Below are 17,829 nucleotides of genomic sequence, written 5' to 3' on the forward strand. Positions count from 1 at the left end.
GCATAATTCCTAGCTATATGCATGCACGTTGTTATTTTTAAGCAATCTGTGTGTTTAGATGCCATCAAGCTAATTAGGAAATATGTATTTCCACAGAACCAAGTCAAGTGTAGTTGAATGGGCAAAATAAATCCTCTTCACTTCGTTAATGTGTGCCTTCTGAATCTCCAAAGTTCTCAGAGTCACCTAAGGCTAACATTACACAGATTCACTTAAGCTTATTATTTCATCCCCCAATAAAGATCAGCATATAAAACTTAATGCTATTTTTTTTACCACTAAGGTGAGAAGATGAAAGAAATAGGAAGATAAATTAAAGAAAAGATAGATGATAGAATGATAAGTAACAGGATAACAGACATTAGATAGATGACAGCCAGATACATAGTGAGAGCTGTTGAATAGACTGATAGATTGACAGATTGATGACAGATAGAAGGTAGATTGATATAAGATAGATGACTGATTTGTATGCATATATATATGTAGAAGATAGATGATAGATATAGATAATATAGATCACTGATAGATGATAGATATATAGATGATGGGTAAATAGATGTCAAATAGATTGATACATGATGCTAGGTAGTTAATAGATTGATAGGTGATAGATACATTATAGATACATAGATGCTAATGATGATGAAGACTGATTATAGATAAATAGATGATAGAGATATATAGGGGATTTATAGATGATTGGTAGATAATAAAACATGTCATCAAAATGCCCATGTGCCTGATTCTCTGAACTGCCCTGTGTTGTTCTGCACCTTCCTGCTTCACTAGGAAGGAGCTTCTTGGGGTACTGACCCTGCTGATGGAGAAGAGCAGCCCCGGCCGGTCAGAACACACGCCTGTGAAGCAGAAGCGCAGCTTCCAGTAGAAGAGGTGCTCCCAGATGAAGGTGATGAGGCTGAGGGCCATAGCTGCAGCCAGCATGTAGAAAACTCCTGCCATGTTGTCGATGTCCAGCTGGCTGCTCATCACCTCATTCTTCTCGTTATGGCAGATGCCCGTAAGCCACAGTGTCTCCAGCTCTTCCATCTCACCTGAACAGAACACAGCAACCACAGGCAGTGAGGTCCCGAGCACATGCCTTGGTGAAGACACTTCTGAATTAGGAACAAACAGGTATGTGACTTACAATTGTGTGACCTTAAGGTAAGTTCTTGCGCTTTGCTGGCCTTTGGCCTTCTCTCAGTTGATGAAGATAACACCTTCCTGCCACCATAATATCCAGGATTAAATTATATGGTATTAATAGCGTGGTGATTTTGGCAGTTCCTGGGATGGTTTTGACCATAGTTGCATTCTCTCTATAATATATCCTTTGTCCTCCACACACCCAAGCCTCCCTCCACCCAAGCTCATGCAGGACAGGCATGCTGCAGCAGAAAGACTTAACTGCCTATTCCCTCACTTACTAGCTGTGTGGTGCTGAAGTCCCAGCTCACCTGCCTATGGAGCATGTACAGCCTGAGGTCATACTTCAGGGTGTTGCGGTGAGGGCCAGCTGAGTCTCAAACAATAGCTAGTGATCATTCTGAGGAAAATTCCTGGAGCAGTGTCTGGCAGATGGTGGCCCTCAGATACATTAGCTCCTACTTTCTCATGTTTAGAACACCCCAAACAACTCCAAAAAATCACCCACAAATAATGGACCTAAGATGCTAAACACTTGTTGGAAAAGTTATCTTGGCTCTGAATGGTCGCTTGCAAAGTGAACATCTTCCTCACTTCAACAGGCAACTAAAGAAACAGGTGCACTTTTCACTGGAAATAAAAAGGAGGCAGGCCTAACACCATTTCTTCTCTGGATTTTATCCAGTTCCCATTTAGTATAAAATTCCATGATCTCAATGTCTACTAATTACTCCAGGTGGGATCTACAGTTCACTAAGCTCTGGCATTTACTTAATGAATAAGTCTTAAGAATTCTATCTCAAAGGCACTGATCATCAAAGAAGACATATATGCTAAGTGCAAATCATGACGCACATGTGTGTGTGTGTGTGTGTGTGTGTGTGTGTGTGAGTGTGTGTGTGTGAGTGTGTGTGTGTGTGAGTGTGTGTGTGAGTGTGTGTGAGTGTGTGTGTGAGTGTGTGTGTGTGTGAGAGAGAGAGTGTGTGTGAGTGTGTGTGTGTGTGTGTGTGTGAGAGAGAGAGAGTGTGTGTGAGTGTGTGTGTGTGTGTGTGTGTGTGTGTGTGTGTGTGATCTCTGGTCTGTGTAGGAGGCATCTCTAGGAAAATGAAGAAGCAGTTTTAAACAGTTATGTTGACTTGCCTTTGAAGCAGGCAGTCACCATTGTAGTTTTCAAGTAGGTCTTGTTTTAAGTTTTGCAGGTTCAATGTGTGATGACTCTTGGTTTATTCTCATTTTTAAATGCAGGTTGGTAGTGATATTTCCTTTGATAAAGGTCTGTTTTCTTCTGATGTGAACTGCTGTTGTTCAGTCAATGGTCTGCTCGCTGTCATTTGCTTGTATCGTGATCTATAAAGTATAGATCTCCCAAATTGCTTCTGAGAATTCCACTTTGACTTTGGTGTAGAATCTACATGTGAATGTGTTTTATTTATTTACATTTTGATCTCAGTGTGATTTTCCTATTTATAGTGCTCAGCTTTAATTCTGAAAAAAGCAAGCAAACAAACAAACAAAAACAATCTCTCTTAGGGAGAGTGAGATGGCTCGGTCAGTGAGAGCGCTGGCTGCCAAGTCTGCTGACCTGAGTTCAATCCCTCGGGGCCACATGGTGTAAAGAGAGAACAGGATCCTGCAGGTTGTCCTCTGATGTCCACATATGTATACTGACTTCACATGTGCTTATTATACAGAGTTAAATATTAAAAATAAAAACTTCATCTATTATTGCTTTAAACATTAACTCCCCCATCTTACCTTATTTTTTAGCTATTTATTCCTCTAACTCTTCCCAAACTTTGGCAACTACTGGTCTATGGTGTTTTCTTTTCCACAATGTCACACAGAGATACATGGTGTGTGGCCTTTTCAGATTGGCTTCTTTCACTAGATAATACGCATTTGTAGCACTTGCAATATTCATCTCAGAGCTCATTTCTCTGCATTGCTGAATTCCACAATCTGCATATACTTTGTTTATCTGTTCACCTAGTGATGTTGGTGTGGGTTATTCCCAAATTTGCACCATGACAAATAAACATTGGTTAGTGGAGGTTTGGGTGTGGAGATTTTTAACTCCTTTTTAGGAAACTGCCAGTCTTCCAAATCAACGGGACTGTCCCACATTCTGCTACCTGACAGCAGTTGTCAAGGTTGTCAGTGTTTGTGCAAGATGTTTGCTCTTTTCATAGGCTGATAGTCCTACCTGGTCGATGTAATTAGCAGTTCCCTAATGACCTATAATAATTCATTTTGTTCTAAAAATTTTAAGACAGAGTGTTCTCAGTCTAACCTTTAGATTATTAACCTTATTTTCAAGTTTGTTCATCTCTGTTGGTTGGAGTTGGCTGATCCACATGAAGAGCCATTCTCCAGTTCATTTATTGGTTGGTAATATGTCACTTTTATGCTTTGATTTTAATCTCTTTAGTTTACATGTGATAGTTCTTGCTTTCTTTTCTAGCTTCACCCATGATTTTCATTAGGATTTTCAAACCTCTTCTACTTTGGTGATTTCAAATCTACAGTCAAGGGTTAATTCTCTCTTTGTTTGTTGTTGATGTTTTGAGACAGGGCTCCTCTGTGTACCTCTGTAGGCCAGGCTGGCCTTGAACTGAGATTTGTCTGCCTCTTCTTCCCAAATTCTGGGGTTGAAGGAGTGCACTACCACTGAAGGGACTCATTCTCAGGCTTCTCACTCTTCTGGTTGCTCTATCTTCTCACTCACAGGAATCAGATGCAACCTTTTAATTGACTTAGTGTTTGGGGATTTTATACATGGATACAATGTACTTAGATCATATCGCCTCTGTTTATCCCCTTCAGCTCTTCCTGAGTAAACCCTACAATCTCCTCTGAAACTCATATTTTTTACTTTGTAATAACTGAGTCTCATAACTGCTGCCACTTTATGCACAGGTACAAGATGTCATGGACTGAAGCATGCTGGCAACCTACCTTGGCAACCACACCGTCGAAAACAGACTCTTCCTCCCCCATTGGCCATCAGCTGCCAGTGGCAACTCAGCTAGGGGTAGGTGGAGCTCTGTGAGCCCCTTCCCTGTCCATGGTGAATGATGACCAGATTGGTCTTGTCCCAGCAAGCATAGTTGTTGAATTTGAGAGAATTATTGCCCTGCCATGTCCAGCAGACAGCATTTCTTAGCTATCTCTCCTGACCTCTGGATCTAACTGTCTATCTGCTCCCTTTTCCAGCATGTCCTCTGAGCCTGAAGGATGCAGGGTGTTACAGATGCCCACTTGGCAGTAAGTATACCCTATCACTTTTCCAATTTCAGGTCACGCTATTAACCACTGCCTGTTGCATACCTCTCTAACGTTTGATCCTGAGCTAATCCTCTTCAGAGCTATTTGCCCTTTAAATATCATAAACTCCCCCAAGATCATGGGGTTACAGAAATACCTGTAGAGATGGTTTTAGGGTTGGCTTCTATTCCAGTACTAGGACTTCTTACTGCACTCATTTTTGTATGGAAAAGACTGAACATGATCACTGTACCCTTTAAGTGATGTACATATGGACTCTCCAAGTCATCCAGGTTTGGCTTCTCACTCAGCTCCAAGCAGAAAGAAAACCTCCCAGCATGCTTTGCTTTCATGTGCAGAGATCTCCCCAGTTTCCTTTTCATAGATAAAAACGACTCATGGAGACCATGCATATTTATGAGAGGAAAAATATTAAGAACTCTGTCTCCCAGCAAGTTCATCACCCAAGATGTCAGACCTGGCGATTCAGCATTGCAGTCAGAGTGGCAGGAAGGTGTATCTTGGCCCAAATCTTTACCTTCCAACACACTCCAGCCCTGAAGGAACACAGTCACAGATGTCATGGAAGGCTAATGTTCTCTCCCATCCACCCAGTAGCACCATAGACTCAGCCAAATCCCTCTGCCCGTCATGAGCCTGGAGACTTACATAAACATCTCTTCTCTTTCTATCGCCACCAATGTCACTTCTTAAAAACACAACACAATGTGTATTTGACTGTCCCCTCCCTTGAGTTTGTGGGGGCATATATAAAAATGGGTCTTTCTTCCCAGGATTCATCTAATTCCAAAAATATCTCCTCTTTAGTGTTGTCTCAAAAAGAGCCAGGTTTGTAAGCCTGTGACACTGGCAGTCTGGCTAAAATAAACATGGACTGGATTCTATTTAAGATGCAAATACAAGGAATTTTTTGTCTTTGCCCTTTACCTGAGCATACCACATCTCGCTATAGAATTAAACCAACTTGGTAAACCCAACCAGGATTCCAACAGGACAGTGAAATCATATTTCTCAGCATCAACTACAGCCTGTTCACATCATTTTCCAGCTCGATAGTTCCTACCCTGTGGCCCTCTTCCTAGTGTACTGAACTGTGGTTCAGATGCTTTCTTATCCCAGTTTTAATTTGCTCGAGTATATTATAATCCACTCCAGGGAGATCAGGATCCGCGCTGTATGATCTGAGTATTTCTCATAGCCTATAGTGCATACTAAGTATCAGATCCATACGTTCTGTTTCATTTTTTTTTTTTTTTTGTATTCTCAAGCTTAAATTGGGCAGGTCTACAAAACTGTGTGGATCCTTTTGCTACTTTCTAGGCTTATAAATAGATGGAAAACAGAAAACATGGGGAACTGGAGAGTGGGCCTTGGTAATGAGGATGCCCTGAGCTACATGGAACATCAAATATCATTTTCATAAGGCCAAGCTTGGCGTCATGCATCCCGTTGTCAGGGACCTCACAAAGAGGTCTCAGGGTCCTCACTTTTATCTGTGGATAAACTGGACTCTCCCAGGGGCAGGTGGAAGCTTGAGCTATGGCCAGACCACAGTATCTTCTCTCTTCCTGGGAGAATAGTGGTACCCAGGAAGGCTCTCCCTGTTCACACCTCTAATGACAGTGACTCATGTTCCAACCTCAAAGGTTCTTCTTATTTGTGTCTTCTAGGGACAGAGATGCATTGCCAAGTACAGGTATCACTGTGAGACTTCCTGCTATGTAGGTTCAAGAAATCACATTCAGGTTCCCCACAAAGGGCCTTCCTAGATAGAACATTACTGGCTAAACAATCTCCATAGTCCACATTGAATCTTTTAATTTAACAATATTACATAAAACCTACTGTCCTGTTTTTATTTATTTATTTATTTATTTTAAAGAACTAACTCATAGCCTTCATATTGATATACTGTGGCTGATCTCATCACCATTGTCATCTGCAGCTGAGAGTCAAGGTAGAGTAGTTTTAGGATTTCCATTTGCCCTCCAGTTTTGGCACCTACTAAGTGAATATACAGGGGCATTGACTCTGTAGGAGATTTGTTATAATTAAATGATATTGCTTGTACACTGTTGATATGCTAATGACTTAGTGTTTCTAGGGGATAGTATTCTTCCTGCATGACATCAGAGAAGCTAGGGAGTAGAGTGGAACATTCAAGTCTACCTGAGCCCTCCTAACTGATATATTTCTGTATATCCAGGAATGCCCAGCCCCAGTACAGACTGGGCTCTCCAGAAGACTCTGTGACATCTAAAGTTTCTCACTTGCCCTAAGAGTCCTCAACACTTCCAGGAGTACAGTGGCTTTTCAGATTCCATTTTACTCTATTCTGTAAAATCACCTATGAACTAAAGGGATTGCTTCAGGAAGGATGCTATAGCAAGCACTGTGATTGCTTTCCCCTGGCATGTCTCCCCTGAAGTCAGTTATGAAAAAATGACCCATTTTGAACCTGTACCTTTAGGCTTTGTCATCTTTCACATATAACCTTCCAGGCAGAAATCTTACATTTATTTTTTACTAGATTCTAGGCAGCATTCTTGATCCTCAGCAGAGAAGACATGAAAAGAGATAGAGGTGATAATTTTCATTTTCTGGAGACTTTTTTTATTTCCTTTACTCATTCACACATTTTAAGGCATATATATATTTCCCTTAGTGACAAGTAGCCTGTTGCTTTTGGCTGCTATGAACTTGACTCCTCCAGCAGAGACTGTTATGCAAATTGGTAGTTATGTCGTGGTAAGATTAGGTCTTCATAAGGTTAGAGGCAAGGAGAAACATGGAGTGTTTATGGATCAGGACATAGTTTAGAATTTGGGGGAAGAAGGGAGGGGACTCAAAGCAGGGACAGGAAGAGCGAGAGTGTTAAACAAAAAGGAAGTCCCAGGTACCCTAGGAACAACAGAGCCACTGAACTCTCCCCAGTGAGCACTCTGATGGTCTTATACTCAAGATCCTTTGGCTGCTGCCCATGTTTCTCTACTCATGGCCCATGATAGGAAACTCAGTGTTTCCTCGCATGCAATATAAGAAAGGCCAGCTGGAGTGGTGTGTGTGTGTGTGTGTGTGTGTGCACGTGTGTGTGCACATGCGCACTAGTGTGCATGTGCGTATGTGCTTGCGCATGCTCATGCACTGTGGCTCATTCAAATTTTGATGATAATTTTAAAGTATGACAGAAGGTCACTAGCAAAGTCTATGACGGTGACATAATCACTATTAGAGTCCTGTCCTTTGATCAGAGGCAAACAGAGTATGCACATCAGGCTTTCTTGCTTAGGGATTGTCACTGGGAGAAACTTGGAAAAAAAAAAAACACTGACTGGATTCACCATGTGATGACATCATTGTCAACATCACCATAATAACTTATTCTGGACATTTCGACTGTGGTATTGTGCTTCATTCTGTGCACACTGGGGAATGTCTGTGAAAGGGTTTCTAGACTGGATTAATTGAATATGGACAGCACCATTCCATAGGGTGGGGTCCTAGACTGAGTAAGAGAAAGTGGGTGGGGCATGAGAATTTCATTTTCTTTGCTTGCTGATGTAGACTCGGGAGTAGAGCCCTTCTTACTGACACAGTCTGTGAGCCAAAGGATGAAAAGCCTGGAAGGAGACTGCTGCATTGCTGTGATAAACTACCTCCCGAAGAACTGTGAGCCCTGATACTGCCATTTGTCAGGAATTTGATCACAGTGTAGCTAATATAGAAAGAGGTCACCTTTTCTCCTTCCATAACATCCTGGGTATTGTGTCCATATACACTTACAGTAGAGTATAATTGAGCCTATGTCCTCATCAGTGGGAGGTAAATTCACTCAAAGTGGGTTTTTTGTTTTTTGCTTCTGGTATTCCCAATACACAATGCAGGTCTTACTTTACTAACCATAGAAAGTGTACGTTTCTTTGCTTTTTGCCTATCTTGTGATTCACCAATATAAGGACCAGCAAGAGCCCTGAAGAGACTAGATTCTGAATCCCCAAGCAAAAGGGTCAAGAACTGTTATGGAACGCAGAAATGAGGGCTGACTTTCAGGACAAACACAATCCCATCAAAGCTTCTGGACGTGGAGATGGTGGTTCCCATGGGGAGCAGGCTTCCACTTATAGCCCAAAGACGTCAGCATGATGTTGTTGCTGATCCCATTAGGGTTTCCTGTGAGCACCACGAGGGGAACTGACCCCATTCCATCTCGTTTCATGTCTTGCTGAGGCTTTGGGCACCTTGGGCTTCTCAGAAGCCCAATTGGAATTGAAAATGGCAAGGCCACAGCTTTCTTCATGGAAAATCTAGGGCACAGAGTCACAGCACACTCATGTTTTCAACAAGAACAGACTCTGGGGAAGCTGCAGCCCTAGGAGAGAGAAGAGATTGGGTCCTACACAGTCAGAGACTCTGCATGTGGAAGGGAGACTCCAGTCAGAATGTGGGTGTCGTCTACGATCATCAGTAAAGGTCAGTGCAGTGTCTCACTGCTGATCTGGAGCCCTTACTGATTTACTAATCACTCTAGACTCCAAATCATGTAGGTTGAGTACAACTTCTTGGATGTAGAAGTAAAAAATTAAAATCTCTTTCTTCCTTGTAGTGACTCTAAATGCTGTTGGTGTTTTTAATAGGAAAGGGGGCTGGTTGTATGGCTGAAGTGATGGCTCAGTTGTCAAAGCACTTGCTATATAAGATGTGAGGCTGGACCCCAGCACCCATATGAAAAGGCAGGTATAGCAGGGTGCACTTGTAATCCTGGTAATGGGAGGCAGACACAAGAGGCCCCCAAGGCCTTGATCAGCAAGCCACTCTTGATTAGGTGGCCAATCTAGCCAAACTGATAAGCTCCAGGTTCAGCATGAGACCCTGTCTCAGAAAATAAGGTAGAGAGTGAGAGAGGAAGAGACCAGATGTATGCACATGGGCTTGCCTAAGTGTGTGTATCCTTCCACATATGTGTACACCATACACACATGTGTGCATTCACACCTGCACACAAATAGGTACATGTGCACACATACACTAGATTGTGTGTGTGTGCGCGCGCGCACACACACACACACACACCGAGAAGAATTTAAAAAAAGAAAACTCTTCTAAATTCAACCTAACCCAACTCATCTGACAAGTAAGTAAGAAAGAAATGCCATTCTTTAGTTTTTCAAGTGCTTCTCAGCCCTTTGGTTCCTCCCTAGAATAGGGAATAAAATATCCATGGAAGGAGTTGCAGAGACAAAGTTTAGAGCTAAGATGAAAGGATGGACCATCCAGAGACTGCCCCACCTGGGGGTCCATCCCATAATCAGCCACCAAACACAGACACTATTGCATATGCCAGCAAGATTTTGCTGAAAGGATCCTGATATAGCTGTCTCCTGTGAGGCTATGCCAGTGCCTGGCAAACACAGAAGTGGATGCTCACAGTCATCTATAGGATGGAACACAGGGTTCCCAATGGAGGAGCTAGAGAAAGTACCCAAGAGCTGAAGGGGTCTGCAACCCTATAGGTGGAACAACAATATGAACTAACCAGTACCCCCAGAGCTGTGTCTCTAGCTGCATATGTAGCAGAAGATGGCCTAATTGGCCATCATTGGGAAGAGAGGACCCTTGGTCTAGCATACTTTATATGGCCCAATACAGGGGAAAGCCAGGGCCAAGAAGTGGGAGTGAGAGGGTAGGGGAGCGGGGGGTGGGGTATAGGGGACTTTTGGGATAGCGTTTGAAATGTAAATGAAGAAAATATCCAATAAAAAAAAAGAAAGAAAAAAAGAAAGAAACACTAAGCAGCATGAGGCATAGAAGCAACATTCTGTATGTGATCTCTCTACCTGTTAGTGTAAAGACTCACTGGGGTATCTGCTAAAAAGGCAAAGGTATCTTTGATGGTGGTATGATGAGAAATAGTACAAGATTTTGGATACAAGTAGACTGAATTTGGGAGACAAATAGTCTGTATTTAAATGTCAGACTATTCCATTTCTGCATAGTGCTGAGAAGTGACAAGCAAAATAAAAATCAGACTAGGATTAAATGTATCCAGTTAGATGCAGAGACAAGCTGCCTTTGACACAAATTCTTTAGCCACCACCTTCCAACTGAGGTTTCTGCTCTGTGGACAGAACTTGGCTATGGCAAAGTTTGTTTCTGATTGGCACCATCTGGCTGGAGGTTCACAGACCATGTGATCAACTTTGCAATGAGAGTTGGAACATTTAAATGTGCACAGATTCCCAGTGTTTATCTTCCTGGAAAGTACGAATAGTAAAGATGAAAGAGATTGGGCAGGTCTATCAAACAAATAATGTACATGGTCAAAACTTCCCATCTTAGGGCAGAATTGGAGATACTTCTCTGAAGTAAGGCTGTGTGTGTGTATATACAGATGTATGTGTGTGTAAATGTGTGTGAATATGTATGTATGTATGTATGTATGTATGTATGTATGTATGTATATGTGTATCTGTGTATGAATGTGTGTATTTGTGTGCCTCTGTATGTATGCATATGTATGTGTATGTGTGAATATGTGTAAATGTGTGTGTGTGTGTGTGTGTGTATGATGAGAGGGCACAGAGAGTGACATCAGGCATCACTCCTCGTTTACTCTCCACCTTTTTAAAAATGAAAACAAAAGGTCTTTCCCTGAACCTGGCACTTGCCAGTTTGGCTGGTCTGGCTGGTCCATACGCAACTCTCCTGCTTGCCCTGCCCCAGCACAAGGATTGTAAGTATATACACATCGTCATGCTACACGGCTTCTGGGGTGGACAGCAGATCCTCAGGCTTGAACAGCAAGGACTTTGCCAACAGCCAGCCTTGAAGAAAGCTTGCAGGAAGTCCATGAGCCATGGACCAGGCTTTTCTGGAACTCCCTAAGCCAGTCTGCTCACACGCACACAGACGGTCAAGCCAATATGACTTAAAAGGTGTATAAATATGGAACACAAATGAATTCACAGTAACATTTTGACATTGCACATTTTCTCCATCCAGTGTCCTCAAAATCTTATGACTCACTCTATGAGGCCATGAGGATTTTTAATATCGCAAAGGGGACTTAGTGCTTTAAAAGATTGTAAGAAAAGAAATGATAGCAGTAATTTCATATTTCATATTTGCCAAGAAATATATCCTTTCTTTCAGCAAATAAAATGACCTCACTACTTTTCATTTCTGTTTTTATTGCAGTGTTGACAACAAGCTCCCTGAGGCTATAAAATCCACAAGTAAAATGAACTACTTCCATTGTATCTGTATTCCTCACTTCCTAGGGCAGTGCAAAGAGCTTAAGCTAGACTCAAGGCTCAGTTGTGGAATGAAGGTGTGGAGAGAGTAGTGTGGGAAAGGAATAGGAGGGAAGGCAGAGGAGGTGACAGAAGGGCAGGGAGGAGAAAGAAGAGGAAAGAGGGTCAAAGAGGGTCTAAGGGAAACCAGAAAGGGATAAGGACAGAAGAGACGCAGCATCCCCCTTGTGGGAAGGACCAGGTTTGTATTCAGTGCCACCCACAGTTAAAACAGAAAGAGAAATCTTTCTTAGTGTGCAGTGTGGTAAAGTCGTTGAAGAAGGCTAGAATATGAACAGAGCTTTCAGCTCCCTTTGATGGGGTTGTTCCTCTGGCTAGCTGTCCCTCAACATGTCTAAAGAGTCAAATGAGGTCACACTATTGCTGCAGACAACTGCTAGAGCAAGTGAAGACTAGGGAGTCACTAAATACAGATTCCAAATCAGTAAGTAAGGCAGACACAATGGTGATGATCCCCTGTGCCCACCCCATTGATCTGAGGTTATGTCCTGTAGACTAAGGTTAATGCTTGAAAAGAAATCTAGGTTTCCTGACTGTTGGCTAGGATCACATGACAACATTCAGTCATGTGGCTATGGATGTGCACACTAGGACTTCCAATGTACTGAATCTACTTTGCCTCAACTGTAGGCAGTAAGTCACAGGAGGAGAGGCAGGCGTTGCTGGTGGAAGTGTGAATGGTTGTATATGGACAGAAACCTTGCAAGATGGCTCTACCAGCACTTACTCTATGCACAGGATGACCATTGTACCATCAACATCACTCATTTGAAAATTCCGAAGCACATAAGTGAATGGTTCACTGGAAAATGTATAGAAATAGTCAAGGAAGAAATGCTGCAAAGAGCTATTAGAACCAACATTGAAAGCACATGGAGAAAATTTTGTTCAATATACTACACACCAATGAAAAGCTGAAGAGTGATCTGAGTTGTAAAAGGCATGAAGGGGGAGCTGGAGCAGGGCTGAGTGGTGAGTAGACATCATCTAACATCACATTTGTACGTGAAATTACAAAAGAATGAGCAAAAATAAGAAAATCAAATTGAAAACCTTATGCACATTATTTGATCCTACCATTCATTTAAGGGTCAAAAATAGCCAATTGTGGAGGGAAGTGAGTTTTTTTTTTTTTTGAGGGGAATGGGCTTCTAAGGAAGCTTTCTGGGTCATGAACTACATCTTAAATGGGAGGCAGTTGCACAACTGTACAAAAATGAATGAGGATTTGGGGCTTGTGCTATATGATGAGTGGGCATCATATTGCTCAACTGACCAAAAGGAAAGTGACTCAGTGTCACAGCCAAGGTATAAGGTAGTCTTATATTTGAGAAGTTAAGAGGAGACAGTAAAGGAAGTATAAGAAAAGAGACATTCTAAGAGAAACAAAACTTCTTTCTTAATGTATGATTTCTTTACAAAGAGAGAGGAACTTTTCAAGGGTAAAGGGGGGGTGATGTACTGTTTTATTAAACTCCATATTGTTAGAATTTTTTTAAAAAATTAACTTTTATTACTTAAAGCAGAGGTCAGACATCTTTTGTCTGAAAAAAGCCAACTAGTAAATGTGTGCAGCTTTCTGATGACATATCTGTACTGTTGAAGTTCCACTCTGTCCTGGTGTCACTGAGTTCTAGGTGATGTGTGTGGCTGGGTGGCCATGAGTGGGTATTGAGCTAGAGGGCACAGTCTCTTGAATATTGATTTAACAAAACATAGACCAATAGTTGGCCATGCAGAGAATAAATGGCTATGGCGTGTTCATCCATAAATAGAACATTTCTCTGTCTCTGTTTTTGTCTTTGTCTCTGTCTCTGTCTTTCTCTCTCTCTCTCTCTCTCTCTCTCTCTGTCTCTCTCTCTCTCTATCATACACACACACACACACACACACACACACACACACACACACACACCCTATTAACAGGTAGTATCAGTGAGTTAGTCAAGAAAGGAACATAGAAAACTTTGGTCTACATAGCTTATGATTTTCAGATCAGCTAGAGTACATACTAAAATCTTGCCTCAAAAACTTCACATATAAAAAGGCAAATGGTAAAATAAACAGTTGATTCATATATATTTGTCCCAGTGAAATTCAAAGTCAGGAAACCCAAAGTCAGTATGTACAAACAATGCATTGAGTCACTGTCCATAATCACATGCATGAGAATAAACCTTTGGGATAATAATATCACATTGTATATGAGATATTTGTGGTCAATAACCCTCTGGTTCAACATTTAAGAGTTCATTGTAAATAAGTTTTTAAAAATTGCATGAAAAATTTTTTCCATTATTATTATACAAATAATACATCAAAATGTTGACTATCTGACAAATATGGGGTTGGGGAAAGGGGACTCAGCTGCGGTAGTAGGGCACAGTACTATGGAAGAGAAAATGGGAAAACAGGGAGACTTTAACTGGGGAGAGGAGAGATTAAAAACATTAAGGATGTTTGAAAAAGCCACAGAGGAACACTATATTTACTTAAAAATAAATACATACTATATAAGTAAATATAGCTTTAATGGAGTTATGCCATTTGGGGAGATAAATGCTCCCTCACAAAGAGCCAAGAACTATCTAAAACAAACAAACAAACCAAGTTCCAGGCCTGGTAAACCTCTCTAAGAGAATAGATTGGGGTAGTTCAAAAGACTCCCCAAACAATGCACAGTATTGCTGTTCCCCTTAGCTGATTCCCACAACTTGAAGATCAGACCCCTTTGCTGAAGATGTGAAAAAATTTTGGCACAGGACTTGGAGGAACGGAGGTAGACCTGGCCACCATCCTGAGGACTAGCCTGCACAGTATCTGTAAGTAGTATTCAAGTTGCCAAGAGAAAAAAGTAGCCAATAGTCGTAGCCTGTAGACAAGCCTGTGAACCACAACAATGAGCAGCCCAGAACATATCTCCCAGGGCGCAATAGTATCGCTTATCTCTGAGGATAACCAACAGCCATCTGATTGGACTTTAAGCTTGTTCAAATAGGAGAGAATTCAAGCCTGATACTGGAATGCCAGCAAACTACCCATGGGTGGTGAGGTCATAGACTCAAGAGAATTGTCACTATCCTAAACCAGTCTAATTCCCAACTCCTTTCTAAATATCTATCTTTAAATCCACAGATGAGTAGAGCTCTCATTCCTCATCAAAGAGGCTTCTCTTTAGAGCAATTGGCAACCATTACAGAAGCTGCAGCTGATCAAAATGCAGAGAACAACTGACCTTGAGGTGCATGACCCTAGTTGATACATCAAAAGTTAACTCCTACATTATCCCAGAGAAAAGAGGCAGAAAGACTGTAAGAGTCAGAGGGCTGGGGCACCTGGTATAAGATGGTGTCATCTATATATGCCAGGACAGCTACATTCATGTAATATCAAAAATATGCTCACATGATTAAGGTATGCACAATGATATCACCAGTTGACATTCCAAGGAAGGTGGGGAAAATCTCACGAGGTTCCTACCCTAGATAAAGTGTTTCCAGCAATTAATGGTTCCTGAGAGTGGGAAAACCAGTCTCGAGGGACGAGATGCCTGATAAGATTATCTAAACCCAAGGGTCATCTATAGGCATATATATATGCTTATATACATATGCACATATATGCATATATACATATACATGTGCATATATGTGCATATATACATATATGCATATATATATAAAGAAATACAGAAAAAAAAGAATAAACAGTAATGAACTTGAGAGGAAATTGGGGAGACACAGAAGGAGTTTAAGGGAGAAGAGGACAGGGTAGAAACTGTGTAAATGCAGTACTCATGTATAAATTTTTCTATTTCTGTTTTAGTCTAAATTTTAAAATAGCTTAAAAGGAAAGGAAACTACGGTAAGGATCTAGCTGAGTGATGGAGCACTTGCTTAACAGGAGTGAGGTCCTGTGTTCAACCTCCAACCCAGCCAAACAAACAAAACCAAGTCATGTTTCCTGGGTTAAGAATGAGTGTGTCATTTCACCAAGAATTAAAACAATTACTAACAGATGATGTAAACACATGACAATGTTTAAAATCAGTGAATATAGAAATATCTGAATGTGTATGTCACTAATAATTATTTAAAGAAATGTACTCTCTGTAACAGGACCCAGTAGGTAATATACAAATTGGAAATAGTTGTATGACATCTACCTGTCCATCTGTCTGTCATTGTCTTATTTATATAAAAAAGAGTTTCGGTGGTGTGGAGTTGAGGGATTGGAGTCCACTGTTTTCCATCCTGTCAAGCTTGGACGAGGCTGAGACACTACATTTGACTCACCAACGAGCCATTCGCTCTGCCTTATTTTCCTCTTTGATGCTTCTCCTGACTTTCTCTAGTTTAAGTGATTGGCTGCTGGTCAGATTATGCTTGCTGCTGCTGACTTTTTTTGAATCCTATTGTCTGTCAGATTGATAACAAATACTGAGATTCTGAAAACCAAAGGTTCCCTTGGGAAAGTCGCAGGGGAACTCATATAGATGCAAACTCCATGAGCTTCAGCACCGGGGGAGAGTCAATGACCCTCTTGGATATTTATCAATTTTTATCTGTTTCTTAAGTAAGTACTATTACACTATTATCCCAGGTATGTCTCTACTTAAAATTAGGAAGGAGAAAACAAGTCTAATTTTCATGGTACCTTTCATGGTACCATTTGGTCACAGGCCAATATAGAAGCTATTAAGGCCTTTATTGCTAATCTATGCTCAGAACTGACACATCTCTTCTCTGAAAGTACTGTGTTTCTGAATAAATACTTTCCCCTGGGTACAGCTTAGGATCATAGACAGGTCAAAGTGACTCAGTAGCTAGAACATTAAAATGATCATTTATCAACACCCTCTTTGAGTAGATAGATATAGACAGATAGAGCCAAAGCTGCTCTTTATATTTAAGTGGGTTTGTGGCATCTATACATTATCTAGATTGACCACAAACAACAATGAGATCTATACGAGACAATCAGGCTCAGTCACACTACTGTCCATCAATGGCCTTGGGTCACAATTCTTGTGTGGCTTCTAATGAAACCACATCCATACAGGTCAGAAATCTGAGCAGTTATGGCCTCTCTCAAAATCTGCTCTACACCTGTCAATCAATGGCTTAATCTCTACCTGCATGTGGAGCTTCAGCCATGCCTATGTTATTGTTAACACCATTATTATGGCCAATAAAGGAAAGGAAAGTCTTCAATAGCAGTCAAGATTCCAATGCCCATTTTGATGCTTTCTGGATGAGAAAAGACAGCACTAAAGATGGATGTTTCTATCCATCCATCCAACCATGCTCTGCCCTCATCCTCCTATGTTGTTTGTTATGGTTGCTATGATGCTTGGAGGTCCAATGACATCATTGCTGATGCTCTCACTGTCATGGAGATCTCAGCATGTTAGTGGGCCCCTTTCAGAGTAGGAGGATGGAGAGAACACAAGGCCAGGATTTGGCATCTCAGACACCAGCTGAGTGATCTGTTGCATTTGCCAATCAGAGAAGATTGCTTCAAATGTTAAAAGCTGTTGCTCCAAAAAGTAACTCTTAAGTATTGTGCATTCGAGCCAGCATAGAGAAAATGTAAAAACAAAACAACAACAAAATGTTCAAAAGAGTGAAATGTAGATAGTTGAATCTAGTCCGCACTCTCACCTGTGCAGATTGGTCTCTGAGGGACCCGGGAGATAGTTGCATCTAAAACAGTCTATTTGAACATACAAACACCCAAGGTCTATGCCACCCCCAGGGCTGAGGCTTGAACCCAGGGTCTCATGCATGCTAGAAAGCACTCAACCTCCAAACTATAACCCTAGTCTCCTTTGAATTTTATTTTGAGACAGTGTCTCGATAGATCACCCAAGCTGACTTTGCATATATTCTGCAACCTCAACAATCCTTGAATTTTGTGATGCCCTCTCCTGAGTATCTGGGATTACAGACCTACACCACCATGTCTGGCTCCAAACCTTTACTTATCTTTTTAAGTAAAGGCAACAGAACAGGAATGTTTAACCGTTATTCTATCCACCACCGAGTTTCAAAGCTGCTGGTGTGCTTCACTGGAAGGGAGCATG

General features: G+C 41.4%; 1 protein-coding gene across 1 annotated transcript in view; it reads right to left on the reverse strand.

Moving 5' to 3' along the window:
* Grin2a (glutamate ionotropic receptor NMDA type subunit 2A) overlaps positions 1 to 17,829 on the reverse strand; it is a 434,479-nt gene that overhangs the window by 11,978 nt on the left and 404,672 nt on the right. Inside the window, exon 13 of the mRNA XM_021184964.3 lies at positions 817 to 1,055. Coding sequence (XP_021040623.1) covers positions 817 to 1,055 — 239 coding nt within the window. The remainder of the gene's footprint in view (positions 1 to 816; positions 1,056 to 17,829) is intronic.

Source organism: Mus caroli, unplaced genomic scaffold, assembly GCF_978045245.1.
Source record: "Mus caroli unplaced genomic scaffold, Mus_caroli_1 scaffold_17, whole genome shotgun sequence".
Classification (NCBI taxonomy): domain Eukaryota; kingdom Metazoa; phylum Chordata; class Mammalia; order Rodentia; family Muridae; genus Mus; species Mus caroli.